The following is an 18201-nucleotide window of genomic DNA, read 5'->3' as shown; positions in this document are numbered from 1 at the left end:
GGTCGTGACGTCAGCGCTGCTTTACGACCTGTCGCAACATTCTGTGGCAGTGTGACGTATGCTACACCATCTACCGTGATTTGGTCTAATAAATGAATTGTTATCAACAATAGTTGTATTCTTTTAAGTTACAGAAGCGGTTATTTCGCTATTAGCTATATAGCTGGCTGTCTCGCTGGCTCTATTAGCGATCTATTGACTAGCAGCTTTCTATCATTTTTAGTTACTTCCGGGTTGGGTGAACGCTGGCGCGTGTGGCTCCCACTGCTTACCCACAGAAAAACTTATCCTGTGACTAAAAAGTGACCTTGAGAGTTTTTAAAGGCACTTAGAAATGAAATTTATGATGATAATGATGATGATGATGATTATTATTATTATTATTAGTATTATTATTATTATAAATCACGGTAGATGGTGTAGAGCAAATGTCACACTGCTACAGAATGTTGCGACAGGTCCTCAAGAAGCGGTGACGTCACGACCGCAGTAGACCAATATGGCGGCACAATAAAGACGTTGACAAAGCGAGTCTTCTCCTCTCATTCCTCCAGACATAAGAGATGGATCGATAGATACAAAACACCACCTCCTTCAAAAATAACAAAAATAAAATGTCGGCGCCGGAGGAGGAATAGCGCCCCGAAAACGGCAAGGTTCAGCGCTCACAAGCGCCCCCTAGTGACTCGTCAAACTTGGCGTCACCTTGAATTGTTCATGTATACGTAGTTTGTGTCTTTGGGGGTCCACAATCGAGAGAGAAAGATCTGAACACAGTCAATTGATCGATTCACCTCGTCCACGATCAACAAGTCCGGTTAGCAAGCCACCATTCAACATAAAATTCGCCGGCTGTCGCTCTAAAGGTGGAAATGAGCAAAAACAACACCTAGAAACGCCTTTCTTGTTTTTTTCCCCCCTTTAAATATCAACTAAAAAGGCAAACTGCCGGACGGAATTCTCTTGAATGGGCGAGCAACGCAACGTTCCCGGATGTGAGCGTCCATGTCGTGTCGATTGGACGCCCACTTTTCAGTTGTCGACATCGTCGCCGATTCGGTGCGAGGCGCTGCCGGTGTCTTTGACACTTTTTGATGACGACATGGACGTCCTCAGCCAAAGTTTGGATCTGTCGCCGCGAGGGAACGTCGCGTGGGACGAACTTCCGCCAGTCTGCGGGCCACCGCCCACAAAGTGACGGGGCGAAACTGCGGCGACAGGTTTGGCTAAAACTCACTGACGGACAATTAAATAGGGCGGGGGCTGGGGCGGGGCGGGGTGGATACTCCCAAATGGTCAGATTTATTTTGAAAAACCCAAAACGTTCTTCCAGTGACTATCCTTTTTTCATTAAAAATACAAATCTGCATTACTAAATCACATGAAAATTGAGACGACAGTAGAAGGGAGGAAGAACTGGGTGAGGGGGGGCATCCAAGGGGCACAAAAAGATAAGATAAGATAAGATAAGATAAGATAAGATAAGATGAGATAAGATAAGATAAGATAAGATAAGATAAGATAAGATGAGATAGGATAGGATAAGATAAGATAAATGGGGAAGTTGGGATCAGTTGAGATAAGAAAGATAAAATAAGAAAAGATAAGATAAGGAAGTGCAGATCAAATGAGATTAGATCAGATAAAATAAGATAAGATAAGAAAGATAAAATGGGGAAGTTGAGATCAGATGAGATAAGAAAGATAAAATAAAATAAGAAGGATAATCTAATCTAATCTAATCTAATCTAATCTAATATCATATCATATATCAGATAAGACAAGAAAAGATGGAGAAGTTGAGATCAGATGAGATAAGAAAGATAAAATAAGATATAAGAAAGATCAAAAAAGAAAGTGGGCAGCCCGCTCGTCGAGTGGTTCGCACGCTGACCTCACAGTGCAGAGGTCGTGAGTTTGAATCCCACGCCAGCCTCCCTGTGTGGAGTTTGCATGTTCCTCCCAAGGCCGTGTGGCTTTTCTCCGGGTCCTCAGGATATAATAATACATTTCATTTGTAAGCGCCTTTCAAAACTCTCAAGCTCACTTTACAGTCACAGGATCATTTTTTTTTCTGTGGGAGAGCAGCGGCAGCCACATGCGCCAGTGTTCACTCACCCCGAATAACTCAAATAGATAGAAAGTTAGCTAACTAGCCAATAGATAGTTAATAGATAGCTAGTTTATAGATAGCACATAGATAGCTAAATAGATAGCCAGCTAGCTAGCAATAAATCAATCTTGTATTGTAGTGTAGAAGAAAGCCTTTGATTGTCCCACAACGGGGACAATCAAAGCAAAATTGAAAAGACACAAAATGATTGACAAGAGTGAAGTGTACAACTACACCAAAATGTTGCAGGAAAAGAAAATTGGAGAGCACCAGGACGGAGGAATCTGTGCAGAATTCCTCGCGAGCAGGTTCCCACACGCTTTACGCACAGTCAAATTCCTCGGAGCACCAAAAAAAAACAAAAAAACTAATCAATAAAAGATCAGGACTGATTTTCCCCAGTGACGACACCGAAAGGATACGGAAGAAGATAAGATTAGGGCCACGCAAGAAAAAATATCATGGTTGGCAAGATCCTCACTTTATTCTCACAATTATCGCTTGAAAGTCAGAATTCTCAGAATAAAGTCAACATTTTGACTTTATTCTCAGAATTTCACCGTAAAGTGATCATTCTGACTGTAAAGTCGAAATTCGGAGAACAAATTCAACATTCTGACTTTATTCTCGGAATTCTGACTTTAACGTCAGAATTTTAAAGTCAAAATTCTGACTTTAAAGTCAGAATTGTCACTTTAAAGGACAACCGACGCCTCCGAACGAGTTGTGTCCATAATTTGTAAGATGGCTTTAAATGACTTCTACTTCTACTATTTTATATTTTGCTATATTTGACATTTTAAGACTCGCACTGAATATTCCGCAAGTCTCGTTTTTGAGTTGGTGACGAGTCCGTACTTGCGTCACTAAAGGACCGCCCCTCAGCGAGAAAGGACATACCTTGCATCACCTCAATGCATTTTGCAATACTTTGTTTGGTCTGAAAACTTTGTGTTGATGGTGAAATTAGAAGGAAAAAACACATAAATAACGCAATGGTGAATCCTTGTGTGTTGCCCCGAGCATCTATTTGATATTCGCTGACAAAAAAATGGTCAAAAAGGAAAAAAAGGAATTAATCAGCCTGTTTGCACGGACTTTTTGGGTGAGACATTTCCCCCCAATGTTGCCTCAAAATGACACAAATAAATTCTTTAATCGATTGCAAACACGTATGCTTTCCTCTTCAGAACTATTTGAATCGTATTCATAACTGGAGGTGTAACAAGAAAGCCTATTCTTGGCGTGACGTCACGAACTGGGGGCGGGACTTTCTGAATCTGCCCAGTTACAAGCAATTTTGTGGCTGTTTTGGCACACTTGAAGTCATTTTGATTGGTGTTTTGCATTTGACTCAAAATATCGTACTGCGTGCTTTGGCTATTTTAGATGCTATCAAACGTTTTTCTGGTGTCAGTTAAGAAACAAAAAAGTGACGTCGGTTGTCCTTTAAAGTCAGAATTCTCAATTTAAAGTCAGAATTGTCACCTTAAAGCACAGGTGTCAAAGTCAAGGCCCGCGGGCCAAATCCGTCCCACAACATCATTTTTTTCGGCCCACGAAAGCAAATCAAACGTGTTAAATTCTATGATGATTGCTAAAATCTGAGCCAAAATGTCATATTTTTGGATGTCAACCACAATAAAAGTCATTATTCTTGACTTCAGATTTGAAAACGAGTCATTCATTAATTTGCTGTGTGCTCTATATGTAATATTTGAAGGGATTTAAACATTCTAATGGGTTCCCCAAATTCATAACGGCCCTCCAGAGGAAACCAGAACTACAATGTGGCCCGCGGCAAAAAAATGACTTTGACACGCCTGCCTTAAAGTCAGAATTCTCACTTTATTCTCAGAGTAATGAGAAGAAAGTCAACATTCTCACTTTATTCACAGAATTCTGAGAATAAAGTCAAAATGTTTATTTATTTTGATTGAATTTAAAGTCCGAATTCTGACTTTAAAGCAGGGCTCTCAAACTCAACGTAACCGTGGGCCGCTGGAGGCAGAGTCTGGGTGAGGCTGGGCCGCAACAGGATTTTCACAAGAAAAGCACGGATAAAACATTCCAATGTTCTCAAAAGCTTCATTTTTAACACACAAAAAAAATGATTTAAATGAAGAAAAAATAAATTAACCAGTAATAAATGAAATAATTATAATGATCATAAGGCAGATAGAGACGACTGGAGAAAAAAACCACAGGAAACGAAGCGCTTCTTTTCACTAGGCCGAGCCACATTTGGCTTGAGGGAGGACTCTGAGTACAGCTTGAAGATGCTCACCAGTAAGTCTGGACCTGTACTTGGACTTCTTGAAGTTCAAGGTGGAGAAGAGCTTCTCACATAAGTATGTGGCTTTGTGCGTCTTGAAGTCTGAAAATCTGTGCTTAAATTCTGTCTGTAGCTCCAAAATAGTGCTTTGTTCCATGGTTTGTTCAGCTCCACACACACACGTTTCATTCATATCAATCATGCGGGCCGCATCTTTCATGTCAAGGCGGGCCGCAAAATATTCTTTCGGGGGCCGCAGTTGGCCCGCGGGCCGCGAGTTTGAGACCCCTGCTTTAAGGTGAAAATTCGAAGAATAAAGTCACAATCTTGTGAACCATATATATACATATATATATATATGTGTGTGTGTATATACGTATTTTCCCCCCTGTGGCCTTCATTTCATCCTCTTCCGTAAAAGGAGAACCAAAATCCTTTCAAGGTTTCCTTTGAACATCACCGGGACAGAGAAGCCCCCCAGGCTAACTTTTGTTTTGAAAGGACCGGCCGCCAACAAGCTCCAGCAGGCAGGCAGGCAGGCAGGCTTCCTTCCCCCCCAGGTGGCGCGCGTGTGAGCGGGTCCCCCTCCCGCCCTCCCGCCCTCCCGCTTTCCCCGCTTGGAGCCGTCGGACCTGTTTGGGCCACAAAAGGTGTGGCGTACCTTCGCCAGTCGGGACACGCTTGCGAAGTCATTCCGTTTCGCTGCGCTGTCGACGGAAAGCCCCGCCTAAGCCCCCCCCCCCCAACCACCACCACCACCAGTCGCAGGCAATGTCACGCCTTTAGACGCACCTCAAGCAAGCAAACCCGGTCGCATTTGGAGCCAAACCCCCGCGTCGTTTACCAGCTACCGCGACTCCTTTCCAGACAACATGGTAGGCCGGACTCTTCTTGAAAAACTCCTCTCCTTCGCTCTCGCCTTCTTGGCCCCTGTCACGGGGGCCCCCGGGGGCCGCCGTCTAGTTTTCCAAGAAGGTGGCGGGCTCCGCTGCTCAGCGTTAGCATCGTTAGCTTCCCCCGCTAATGAGCTACAGCGACTGTTCGGCTTCTCCCGCCTGCTCGTGTGACACGGACAAAACGTTTCTGTTTTTTTTTTTGTTTTGTTGTTGTTTTTGTTTTTTTTAGCGTCCGAAATACGCAGATAAGTCGATAAATGGATTCGATAGTTAAGATATTTGCGCTTCCGCACGCGGGCGGCTAATGCTAGCATTTCGTGACGTATGAAGAAGAAGCGCCGGCACGGGGCCCCCCCGCATCTTTTGGGCGAGGCAAAAAGTAAGCTTTTTTTTGTCCACAAATCGATCCGTTTTTAATCAGTCTGTTCAGTGTGATCACTCTGAAGTGTCCCGAGGGCCCTTTAAACCCCCCTCGCGTGCATTTGAATGAGTAAAAACATTCCGATCGGGTGAAAAAAATGAGCATTTTTGAAAGGTCGTCCGTCTGCCGGCATGACGCTGTGGGCAACGCCTAGCATGCTAAGCTAAAAAAACAAAAAAATCTGCGTGGATCTTCCAACCTGTCCGTCATCAGAGTGAAATTGTTGCTCAAGGGAAGGAACCTGCCCGCGTGTGCCCAAATACGGTCATGTTGGCGTCAAAGGTGGAGTGCATCGATGACGTCACTGAAAATCAATCACTCTTATTGCCAAATTGAAACCTCTTTAAGCAGTGGCGTCGTGGCAAACGTTTTTGCGTTGGGGGCCAGATTTGGGGTGTTCAAAATGTAGGGGGGGGGGGGGGGACCTTTGCGGGTGTTGTTTTTATATATACAGGTGACATCCGACCAAACGGTCATAAGTCAAAATGGTCGTCGTAAGTTGAAATCCATTCAAAATGTTGAATCGAGACTCGGAGGCTTAATGACTGGCTAACTCCTCCCCCTCTGGTGCCATCACGCGGTCGATTGCTGCGCGAGAGTGACACGCTGGCTGTCGGGCCAAAATTGTCGGCCACGTTGCCGTGTCTGCCTGCCGTTAAAAAATGGAAAATTGTCATTTGGATAATGGTCATTTTGGATTTTTTTTTATTTGGAAAATTGCCATTTTTGATTTATTTTTAATGTAGGAAATTGCCATTTTAGATATTTTTTTATTTATTTGGAAAATCACGATTTTGGATTTGTTTTAATTTAGAAAATCGCTATATTTGTATTTTTTTTAATTTGGGAAATTGCCATTTTGAATTTTTATTTTACATTGGAAAATCGCCATTTTGCATTTTTTACATTTGTAAAATTGCCACTTTAGATTTTTTTGTTTTAATTTAGAGAATCGCAATTTTAGATTGTTTTTTAAATTTAGAAAATCACCATTTTGGATTTTTTTGAATTTGAAAAATCACGATTTGAGATTTTTATTTTAAATTGGAAATTGTCATTTTAATGTTTTCATTATGTAAAATCGGCATTTTCGATTTTTTTTTTTTTTTTTTTTTTTTTATAAATTTGTAAAATTGCTGTTTTTGATTTTTTTTATTAATTTGAAAAATCACCATTTTAGATTTTCATTTTATATTGGAAAATCGTCATTTTGGATAAAATTGCCATTTTGCATTTTTTTCCATCTCCAGAGGTTTGATTCGCATATTTGTTTTGGCAATTTTTTTTTTTACGTCTGATGCCCTTCCTGACACAACCATCTGTATTTTTCCGGGCTTGGGACCGCCACAAGAAGACACTGGCTTGTGCCCCCATGTGGCTACGTCGCCATTTGATAGGAAATCGCCATTTTAGATATTTTTTATGTAGAAAATCGCCGTTTTAGATTGTTTTTAAAATTAGAAAAATGTAGATTATAGATTATTTTATATTATAGATTATTATTATAGATTATTTTATTTATAGATTATTTATTTTACAATATAGATTTTTTTTTAAATTTAGAAAATCACCATTTTAGATTTTGTTTTTTTTTTAATTTAGAAAATCGCCATTTTAGAAGTTTATTTTAGATTGCAAAATCGTCATTTTGGATGTTTTCATTTGTAAAATCGCCATTTTGAATTTTTTTTGAATTTAGGAAATCACCATTTTGCAACTTTTTAATAAATTTGGCAAATGGCCATTTTAGATATTTTTAATGTAGAAAATCACAGTTTTAGATTGTTTTTTTAATTCAGAAAATTTTATATTTCTTTTTATTTAGAAAATTGCCATTACAGATTTTTTTTTAGAAAATCTCTATTTTAGATTTTTTTTTTTAATTTGGAAAATCACGATTTTGGATTTGTTTTAATTTAGAAAATCGCTATTTTGGATGTTTTTTTTTAATTTGTAACATTGCTATTTTATAATATTTTTTTAATTCGGAAAATCACCATTTTGCATTTTTTATATATTTGTAAAATCGCCATTTTTGATTGTGTTTTTTTTTCTTCAATGTATAAAATGGCCATTTTTATAACACAAAGGTGGCTCATTGAATGAATTAGTCATCTACTGGCGATGGAGCCTTGTAGATGGCGGGCGGCACTCGGCACGCGCAGCTAACGGCGCTAGCGGCCAAAGTTTGACGGGCGGGCGCATTTTTTTTTTTTTTTTTTTTTTTGCGGGCAGGCATCAGGCATCACGGTGGACTCGGACGTCACCGACTTCTTTAACGCCATGAAGTACAAGAAGACGGTGAAAGTGGCCTTCTTCCGCATCAGCGACGACGAGAAGAGCATCATCGTGGACACGGAGCGCCAAGTGGCGCAGGGCGAGGAGGACGCCTTCCGAGCCTACCTGGATCTGCTGCCGCACGACGCTTGCCGCTACGTGGTCTTCGACATGGCCTACGAGACCGAGGATTGCAGCGACAAGACCTATCTGCTCTTCATCTCCTGGTGGGTCAAGGTCAACAAAGTGCCGCCTCTGCGCTCTTGTTTTGAAGGCTAAGTGCCGGCCGGGCCGTGTCACTTCCTGTTCAGGGTTCCCGAAAGCGCGCCCATCAAAGGCAAGATGGTCCACGCCAGCTCCAAACAGTACATCAAGAAATCGCTGCTACGTGAGTCAACTTGCACGCGACTGTGGAATTTTGATTTGATTTTGCACACATTTTTACATTGTTTTGAATTCATTTAGAAAATCGCCATTTTTGTACTTTTTATACATTGAGAAAAACACCATTTCGGTTTTTTTTTTAATTTGGAAAATCGCCATCTTAGAATTTGTATTAATTTGTAAAATCACCATTTTAGAATTTTTTTTTCCAATTTAGAAAATCACCATTTCAGATTTTTTTTTGAATTTGTAAAATCGCCATTTTAGATCTATTTTTTTGGTGAGAAAATCAACATTTTAGATTTTTTTTTATTTAGAAAATCGCCATTTTGATTTTTTGGGGGGGAGGGAATATCATCATGTTAGATTTTTATTTTATATTGGAAAACGGTCATTTTTGATTTTTTTTTTACATTTGTAAAATCGCCATTTTAGAATTTTTATGAATTTAGAAAATCGCCATTTTGGATTTTTTTAAATTTACAGAATCGCCGTTTTTGATTTTTTGTTATTTGTAAAATCGCCACTTTGGATTTTTTGTTATTGAGAAAAACGGCATTTTAGATTTTTTTTTATTTAGAAAAATCGCAATTTCTGATTTTTATTTTATTTTTTAAATTTGTAAATCGCCATTTTAGATTTTTTTTTAATTGAAGAAATCGCCATTTTAGATGTTTTTAAATTTAGAAAATCGCCACTTTGGATTTTTTTTTAATTTGGAAAATTGCCATTTTGGATTTTTTGTTAATTTGGAAAACCACCATTTTCGATATTTTTAATTTAGTCAGTCGCCATTTTGAAATTTTGTTTTAATTTGTAATATCACCATGTTAGATTTTTATTTTAAATTGGAAAATCTTCAATTTGGATTTTTTTAATTTGTAAAATCGTCATTTTAGATGATTATTATTATTTTTTAATTTAGAAAATTGCCATTTTGCATGTATCCAAAATGGCGATTTTTTTTTTTTTCCCTTCTTCCCCAGTGGTGGAGGAAGTGACTATCACCGACTTGGGGGAGGCCAGAGACATTGAGGAGTACGCCCCCAAGCTGAAAGGGGCCATCACGGTGGAGGGGAGGCCAGTGCGAGTCAAGTGACCCGCAGCCCGACGACCCCCAGCCTTCAAGCCGAACTTTGTTTGGGACAAATCACAAAACTACGCTTCAATAAAAACAACTGGCATTGCAAACACGCCCCCCTCGACTCGTTTCTTCACATTCTCAGAACAATAATACATTTGATTTCAAAGCACCTTTCAAAACTCTCAAGGTCACTTTACAGTCAGTTTTTTTTCTGTGGGTGAGCAGCGGCAGCCACACGCGCCAGCGTTCACTCAACACTCAACTCAATAACTCAAATACAGCGGTACCTCGGTTTACGAACCCCTTGGCTTACGAACTTTTCGGTTTACGAACGTTAAATTTATGAAAATTAAACCTTGGCATAAGCACTACTTTTCGGGATACACACCTAATATGGCTGGCGCAGTAATTTTCGGCGGAAGAACACCAAACCACACGACCGAACAGCGCCGCAGCAGGCCTACCTTTCCACACCCCCTTTCGCTGAGTGTACACGTCGTTCGTCTTCAATGATTTATCACGGATACTTTTGCTGTTATGGCACCGAAAAAGACCCCACCACAGGCTCGTATTCAGCCGAAGAAGACACAAAACAAAATTACAGTCGAGGAGAAGAATGAGATCATTGAGAAACACGAATGAGGTGTGCGTTTGTCTGACTTAACGGCCCAGTAGCAATATGCTAAGTCCACCATTGCTACCATCCTTCGCAACAAAGAAGCTATTAAAGGTGTGTGTGTGTTGCTAAAGGTGTTTCCGTGTTGTCAAAGCAACGGTCTCGGGTAATAGAAGAGGTTGAAAAAACGGTTAATTTGGATTGCCGAAAAGCAGCTATCAGGCGACAGCGTGAATAAAGCAATTATATCCGAGAAAGCACGACAAATTCACTGATATCGTCATGCGGCAACCTGGAAGTTCGCCGTTTATTGATGATTTTAAAGCTAGCAACGGATGGAGGAGATGGCTGCAGCATCAAGTGAGAGCATCAAGACAAGGTTGGCTAAGTGGAATGATGTGCCGGCTTTTATTGAACAGTTCCATCCAGAAAAGACTGGTGTGGCTATGACAATCATCAACATGATGAGTGATCATGTGGTGCCTCAATTTCGTAAGACCTCACAAGTCAGAAAGCAACAGGTGTCCATTAAGAGGTTTTTAATCAGCAAAAATGATGAGTCAAATGACTTCTCCTGAGCGTATTTTAATAAGATTCCACCGCATATAGCTATATTTTACCTTTTAAGACTCGCGCTGAATATTCAGGAAGTCTCGTTTTTGAGTTGGTGACGAGTCCGTACGTGACGTCACTGAAGGAACGCCCTTGACCGTAAAAAAGACGCATTGTAGCGGTCCTTCCATCAATCACGTCAATGTATTTTGCTGTACTTGTTTGGTCTGGGGACCTCGTGTTGCACCCAAAAGCCGCCAGAAGAGGGCGTCCAAGCTCCATATAAGGATTTTATCAGCCTGTGGAAACAGAGGTGGCCACAGGAAGTCGCCATTTTGTGCCTCTTTTCTGGGACACGACATTGCAGTCCATATGCCTCAAAATGACACGGAATAAATTCTTTAATCGATGCAAACATGTCTGCTTTCCTCTTCAGAACTATTTGAATCATATTCATAACTGCATGTGTAACAAGAAAGCATTTTCTGCGAATCTGAAGCCATTGTTTTGATCCACAAGCAATGCAAGACGTCTTGGCGTGACGTCACGAACTGGGGGCGGGACTTTCTGAAAATGCCCAATTCGCAGCTCCATTTTTTTGCAGATTTTGGACACTTGAAGTCATTTTGATTGGTGCTTTGCATTTGACTAAAAATATCATACTGCATGTTTTGGGTATTAGATGCTATAAAACGTTTTTCTGGTGTCAGTTAAGAAACAATAAAGTGACGTCGGTTGTCCTTTAAGGCTTATTTAGTTGAAAATTACATTTTATCGCGACATGGGAACGGATTATTCTCATTTTAATGGTTTCCTATGGGAAATTAATTTTTGGTATACACCCTTTTCACCTTACACACTGTCTGGGAATCAATTAAGTGCGTAAGCCAAGGTCCCACTGTAGATCGAAAGCTAGCTAGGTAGCTAATAGATAGCTAGCGAGATATTGAATAGCTAATAGATAGCCAACGAAGGAATATATTGATTTAGCCATATTAAACATTGCTCAAGAAACATAGTAAGTGTATCTATTTCCTTCACCAGCTAGGTAGCCAGCCAGATAGCTAGCTACGTTGTATATAATAATAATAATAATAATACATTTTATTTGTAAGCGCCTTTCAAAACTCTCAAAGTAAGCAATTTTTGGGGCGGGCTTTGGGACCCTATTTTAGCCGTCATTCGTGGCTCTGTTTTTTGCCCGACGGTACATACAAAGGTATAATAGCGCCGCTTATTGGTGGAACAACACGAATTTCGAGACGGCCACCGGAAGCAAGATTTCAAAATTAATAATCATAATCCATTTGATTTATAAGCGCCTTTCAAAACCCTCAAGGTCACTTTACAGTCATAGGATAAGTTTTTTTTCTGTGGGTGAGAAACGGAAGCCACACGCGCGAGCGTTCACTCAACCCGGAAGTAACTCAAATAGCCAGAAAGCTAGCCAGCTAGCTCATAGATAGCTCGCTAGATAACCAGCCAGATAGTTATACAGCTAATTGATAGCTATAGCTAGCTAGCTCGTCAGCTAGATAGTTAATAGATAACAAATAGATAGCGAGGCTAGATAATAAAACTGTTTAGCTTCGCGTCGGCAGCATTTTGGTATGTTTCGGAAGGGTCACGCCCCCTTCCCCCAACAAGGACCACGTGAGTAGCCGGCAGACCTGTTCTAAAAATAGCTCGTCGCTTTTCAAGTGAATTATTTGAGAAGATGGGCGCTTTGCGAGCTCATAAAGTTCTTCCGTTTCGACTTTGTGGAGAATTAACATGAAAGATAATTCCATTCCAGGCGTTATTTCATCACTGTGAACCTTTTGACATAAAGATAATGCGCGGCGGGGGAAGACTTAAAAAAATGCAATCGGGGGGCTTCCGCTACCAACAGCAAACTTCCGGTCGCGGAGGTTTGAGGGGAGGGCGAGCGCGATGGCTTCCGAGACGAAAAAAAAAGAAAAGCCACGGCTATTACAAACGTTTTAAAATGTCCCAAACTCGAAATTCCGCCGATGGGGTCGTCCCCAATTGGTATCACTTGACAGCACTTCCGGATTTTCGTGTTGGAAAAGCTCAACTTAGAGCCGCTCGCATGCTAAGCTAACAAGGCCAAATGGCGAGATGACGACGTCCCGACCGAGCTGAGCCGCGGTCGGGACGTCACCGCGCCGCAAATAGAAACGGGATCGCGTTCTCGGGACAAGACTTCGACCGTCGCTCCATCTAAGGGCAAAAAACGCGCCGCTAGCAGGAAGTGCCGACTCTGCTGCCGGCGGCAGCTTGACGTTGACGCCCGTTCGACGTTAGAATTACGTATGTCAATTGCCCGCCTGGATACCGGAAGTTAAAGTGCGCTCGGTTGTGTACAACTTGACAAGTCGACGTTACGCTTCACTTTGACGGGGTTCTTGTGTCTATTTAGAATTGTATTTATTTATGATTGTATCTATGCTTGTCTGTGACTATTAGCTATCTAATAGCTATTCTTTAGCTTTGTATTAACTAGCTCGCTAACTTTCTTTAATTGGAGTTACTTCGGGGTTGAGTGAACGCTGGCGCATGTGGCTGCCTCTGCTCACAGAAAAACCGATCCTGTGACTGTCGTGTCCTTGAGAGCTTTGAAAGCCACTTGAAATAAAATGTATTGTTATAAAACATTCAAACAATGACTTTGTCGCTTGTCATCGAGGCGCAGCGGCTAAAGTTAGCTTCTGCTAACTGTTGGCTAACATTCGCGCTTTGATCCTTACCGAGGTTCAAAATGCTTCGCAGGGTCTCGGTCCTGCGCCATTGTCATCATTTTCATGTCATCCTGCTCCTTCAAATGGCGGGGAGGCGTGAAAACCCGGATGAGGGCCGAACTGGACTTTGCGGGCGTTCGATTGAGGAAGAGACGAGACGGGGGGCGGGGCCACGGCCTTTTATTGCGGAGTGGCTTCCGGCGAGGTCACAATCAAGCTTCCGCCGTAAGGCTGCGTGCGGACGTTGACGCCTTCTTGTCGTCGCTGCGAGGGGGCGGGGTCCGTCGCCCCCCGCCGGGACTTGGGGGGGGTCCCCATCTGCTTCCCGTAGTGTTACGCCTCCCAAATCAAAGTGCACGCTTCGTCAAGTGTGGCGGTTACATTCAAAGCAAAATGTAAGGCGGATTTTGGGGGAGGGAGGAGGGGCATCATGGAGCCACGCGGCGACAAACAAGAATAAGTTAAAAAGTCACGTAAAAAAAAAAAAACAACGAAAAACCTCCTGGCAGCGGAGTTCTTTTTGGCAAAACTCTTGCGACGGACGACCTTTGACCTTTCATGTTGGTGGGGGGGTCAACGATTCATGTGGCAACAAAGTGGGAGGGGCTTGCATATTTTGAAGTGAATGAGATCTTTTGGGGAGACAAAAGCAAACAAAACGAAACATTGAGGCCTCAAGGCGCCAAACTCCTTGGTGACGCGGCGGCGGTCTGGCGGGGGGTCCGGACGGGTTCCCGCCGGGGGGTCGGCTCGACGCCCGTCGCGTCACAGCGGCTTCCCCTCCAGGGAGACCACCACGTTGCCCCCCAGCTTCTCGGCCAGCGTGCTTCGGTCCTGGATGTCGTCCAGCCCGTTCACCTGCCACTCGTGCTTGATGCCTGGGGGGCGGGGCAAGGGGAGCTATGACATCATCAGGGGGAGACAAGGGCCAAGCTAGCTATCTGTTCGCTATCTATTAGCGAGCTAGCTTTCTATCCTAGTTACTTTGCTATCTATTAGCTGTCTCTTAACTAGCTAGCTTTCTATCCTAGTTACTTAGCTATCTATTAGCTAGCTAGCTTTCTATCCTAGTTACTTCACTATCTATTAGCTGTCTCTTAACTAGCTAGCTTTCTATCCTAGTTACTTAGCTATCTATTAGCTAGCTAGCTTTCTATCCTAGTTACTTAGCTATCTATTAGCTAGCTAGCTTTCTATCCTAGGTAGCTTTATATCATAGTTACTTGGCTATCTATTAGCTGGCTAGCTTTCTATCTGTTACTTAGCTATCTATAAGCTAGCTAGATTTCTATCCTAATAACTTAGCTATCTATTAGCTGTCTATTCACTAGCTAGCTTTCTATCAGAGTTACTTCCGGGTTGCGTCAAGGCCGAGCTAGCTATTGGTTAGCTAGCTCTCTATCCGAGTTACTTAGCTATCTATTAGCTAGCTAGCTTTCCATCCGAGTTACTTCCAGGTTGAGTGAAGGTCGAGCTAGCTATCTGTTAGTTAACTATTAGCTAGCTAGCTTTCTATCCTAATAACTTAGCTATATATTAGCTGTCTATTCACTAGCTAGCTTTCTATCAGAGTTACTTCCGGGTTGCGTCTAGGCAGAGCTAGCTATCGGTTAGCTATCTATTAGCTAGCTAGCTCTCTATCCGAGTTACTTAGCTATCTATTAGCTAGCTAGCTTTCTATCCAAGTTACTTCCGGGTTGAGTGAAGGCCCAGATAGCTATTAGCTATCTAACTAACTAGATGACTATCTAGCTAGCTCTCTAGTTGCTGTCTATTAGCTATCTAACTAACGAGCTGGCTATCTAGCTAGCTATCTAACTATCTAGCCAGCTAGCTATTTGCTGTCTATTAGCTATCTAACTAACTAGCTGGCTATCTAGCTACCTAGCTAGCTATTAGCTATCTAGCTGGCTATCTATTAGCTATCTAACTATCTAGCTGGCTATCTAGCTAGTTAGCTATTTGCTGTCTATTAGCTATTTAACCATCTAGCTGTATATCTAGCTAGCTACCTATTTGCTGTCTATTAGCCATCTGACTAATTAGCTGGCTATCTAGATAGCTAGATATTAACTAGCTGTTAGCTAGCTAGTTTCCGGGTTGAGTGAACACTAGTGCGCGTGGCTGCCGCTGATCACCCACAGAAAAACTTCATCCTGTGACTGTAAAGTGACCTTGAGAGTTTTGAAAGGCGCTTAGAAATGAAATGGATTATGATGATGATTATGATCAGCGTGCGCTCACCTGTAAACTTTTTCTTGATGGCGTCTTTGGAGCTGGCGTAGATCATCTTGCTCTTGAGGGGGGCGCCATCGGGAGCCCTGCCGCGGAAACAAACAGGAAGTGAGCTCACGCGCCGATAACCCGGGCCGCGACGGCGGCACACGCACCAAAAGATGAAGACCAGGTCCTCCTTCTTGGACTCTTTGGTCTCGTAGGTGGCGTCGTAGAGCCCGTATCGGCAGTCGTCCAGGGGGAGGAGCTTAACGAAGCAGGCGTAGGGGTCGTCCACCGTGTCGCCGATGTCGCCCACCAGGATCTGCTTCTCCTCCTCCACGATGATCTTCTTGCGGTCGTCGCTCAGGCAGAAGAGAACCGCCTTCTTGCGCTGCTTCAGCTCCTCCGCCGACCTGTGCGACTTGCGCACCTTCATGTCGTTGAACACTTTGATCACCTCCTCGTTCACGGTCACGCCTGACGCCTACGGTACAAACGGGTCACCAAACGGGTCACCAAACGGGGATCCTGTCGGACGCTGCGCATTCATCAAGACGATTGCACACTGCAAGAATCCAAACAAGGGCGCGGAAAAATCCTACTGGACCCTACGCACCCTGCCCACCACCTTTTCCAGCGACTCCCCTCAGGCAGGCGCTACCAAATCCAGCAGACATTTCAACAGCTTCTTTCCCCATCGCCATTAACTCTCTAAAGAGTAACCCAAATAGAACTGTATAGTGCCTCCATTTTGTGAGGATACTAGTGCAGCGTGTTCTACCGGAGACAAATTCCTTGCGTGCTTGGCCGACAAAGATGATTCTGATTCTGAATAAATGCGCCGGAACCCCCCCGGTTGACTTAACAAAATAAAAGTCAACTCGCACCGGTCCACCAAGAAGGCGGCGTGGGTCTGGACCGGACTTTGGACTTGGCGCCGGCCTGGGAGCGACGGAAGGGGGGGGGGGGGGGGGGGTCAGAGACAGGACACCAGGGCGACTTAAAACCACTTCAAATTCAGTTCTCGGACTTTCAGTTGGACTTCCAAGTGCTTCTCGTGCATACTCGGAAAGTCCCCAGTCACGGTCCCTTTCTTTTAAATAAAAACTGGTTCTTTTCCAACATTAATTTGATAGCTGGACATGTCCAGCTATGTCCAGCTATGTCCAACTATGTCCAACTATGTCCAACTATCAACATGAATTTGATATCCGGACATGCCCCCCGTTGGCCCGGTCCGGCTCGGCGTTGCCAGCTGCGGAGCTAAAATGGCCGCCCGGGGGCATAACGGTTTGAATTCCGGCGTAGGGCGGAGCGCGGCGCCGTAGCCCACCGGAGCGAACGAGTCGTTGTCGGACGCGACTCTCGGACGAAGGTCCGAGCGACCGACAGACCGCGCGAGCGGCGTTCAACAACCGTTGCCGACTCGGCGGTGAAGCGGCGGCGGCCATGCTGACTAGTAGTAACACCACGCTGGCCGCCAGTCAACCACACGCGCGCGTGCCCGCGTCAACCCTCGCGGGCGAGGCCGCCGGTCCCGTCCCGTCCCGTCGAAAAAAAAAGCCGCTTCTTACCATTTTGTCCCGGATTTGTCGGCCGAGTTACGCCGTCGCAAGGCTTCGCTGATGGCGGGGAGGGTAGCGACTAGCTAAAGAGTGGACGAGCCGAGAAGGAGGGGGAGGGGGGACGGTGGCGGGAAGAGCGGACGGGGGGGCGAGGGGGATACATACGGCTCAGCTTTCATTCCTTTCATAACTTTGCTGCTGTGAAATGTAAATTTCTCCACTGCGATACTAATAAAGGCAAATCCAATCCAACCCAAACCACGCTTGGAGAATGACACGTGTGACGTCATCGCGTCCAACTCATTTGGGAAAACAACTCACTTGTCACTAGTGATGTGTCGTTCGCGAACGAGCCGGAACTCTGAAGTGATCCAAGAGAGCCGGTTCCTAACAAGGAGCCGGAAATGGGAGCAGACTTTTTTTTTGGTTTGCTTGTTAGGAGAACAGGCTCGTTTGCGAACGCATCACTCATTGTGGCGCTCCGTGTGTATCCCAAAAAAGAGTTTGTATGCCAAGATTAAATTCTCGTGAATTTAGCATTCGTAAGCCGAAAAGTCAAAGGTGGCTTTTCCAACATCTCAGTCCTTCACCAAAAATCTCGTTTTATGCCACGGTTTACAAGCAAAACTCACTTCTCGAGAAAACCGAGCACACCTGCACGCACCAGTCGACTCCCCTCCGCTTCACTTCAATTGTGAGTGGACCAACGTGACTTTACGGTCACAGAATTTTTTTGTAGGTGAGCAGCGGCAGCCACACGCCCCAGCGTTCACTCAACCCGGAAGCTAGCGAGCTAATAGCTAATTAATATCTAGCTATCTAGCTACAGATAGCGAATAGCTAGCTAGCTAACCAGATAATTAGTCAGATAGCTAATAGACAGCTAATAGATAGCTAGACAGCTAATAGCTAGCTAGGCAGCTGGTTAGTTAGATAGCTAATAGACAGCAAATAGATAGCCAGTTAGATAGCGAATAGACAGCAAATAGCTAGCTAACTAGATAGCTAATAGACAGAAAATAGATAGCTAGCTAGATAGCCAGCTAGTTAGTTATACAGC

At 43.5% G+C, this 18201-nt stretch overlaps 2 protein-coding genes across 2 annotated transcripts; one reads left to right on the top strand and one right to left on the bottom strand.

Annotated features, from left to right (window-relative positions):
- Positions 1–5104: 5104 nt before the first annotated feature.
- On the top strand, positions 5105–9557 carry LOC148894106 (cofilin-2-like). Its single transcript, XM_089004402.1, has 4 exons — positions 5105–5263; positions 7941–8209; positions 8294–8370; positions 9353–9557. Exons 1-4 carry the CDS (start codon positions 5261–5263, stop codon positions 9463–9465), a joined length of 462 nt encoding a protein of 153 aa, XP_088860528.1. The 5' UTR covers positions 5105–5260; the 3' UTR covers positions 9466–9557.
- Positions 9558–13523: 3966 nt separating this feature from the next.
- On the bottom strand, positions 13524–17310 carry cfl2 (cofilin 2 (muscle)). The gene is made up of 4 exons (XM_089004401.1): positions 17151–17310; positions 15750–16060; positions 15604–15680; positions 13524–14237 (listed from the first exon to the last, which is right to left on the bottom strand). The coding sequence occupies exons 1-4, from the start codon at positions 17151–17153 to the stop codon at positions 14125–14127; spliced, it is 504 nt and encodes a 167-aa protein (XP_088860527.1). The 5' UTR covers positions 17154–17310; the 3' UTR covers positions 13524–14124.
- Positions 17311–18201: the final 891 nt, after the last annotated feature.

Source organism: Hippocampus bargibanti, linkage group LG09 (genome assembly GCF_051943395.1).
Source record: "Hippocampus bargibanti isolate YZ-2025 linkage group LG09, ASM5194339v1, whole genome shotgun sequence".
NCBI lineage: Eukaryota > Metazoa > Chordata > Actinopteri > Syngnathiformes > Syngnathidae > Hippocampus > Hippocampus bargibanti.
The sequence above is the reverse complement of the archived record's forward strand: the minus strand, read 5'-3'. Positions and strand labels throughout refer to the sequence as shown.

Bases quoted from the DNA above. Each gene is read 5' to 3' on its own strand.
- LOC148894106 (XM_089004402.1), top strand. The intron at 8,210-8,293 runs GTGGGTCAAGGT...CTTCCTGTTCAG, and splicing joins TATCTGCTCTTCATCTCCTG to GGTTCCCGAAAGCGCGCCCA. The intron at 8,371-9,352 runs GTGAGTCAACTT...CTTCTTCCCCAG, and splicing joins CATCAAGAAATCGCTGCTAC to TGGTGGAGGAAGTGACTATC.
- cfl2 (XM_089004401.1), bottom strand. The intron at 15,681-15,749 runs GTGCGTGTGCCG...TTTCCGCGGCAG, and splicing joins GACCTGGTCTTCATCTTTTG to GGCTCCCGATGGCGCCCCCC. The intron at 14,238-15,603 runs GTGAGCGCACGC...CCCGCCCCCCAG, and splicing joins CATCAAGAAAAAGTTTACAG to GCATCAAGCACGAGTGGCAG.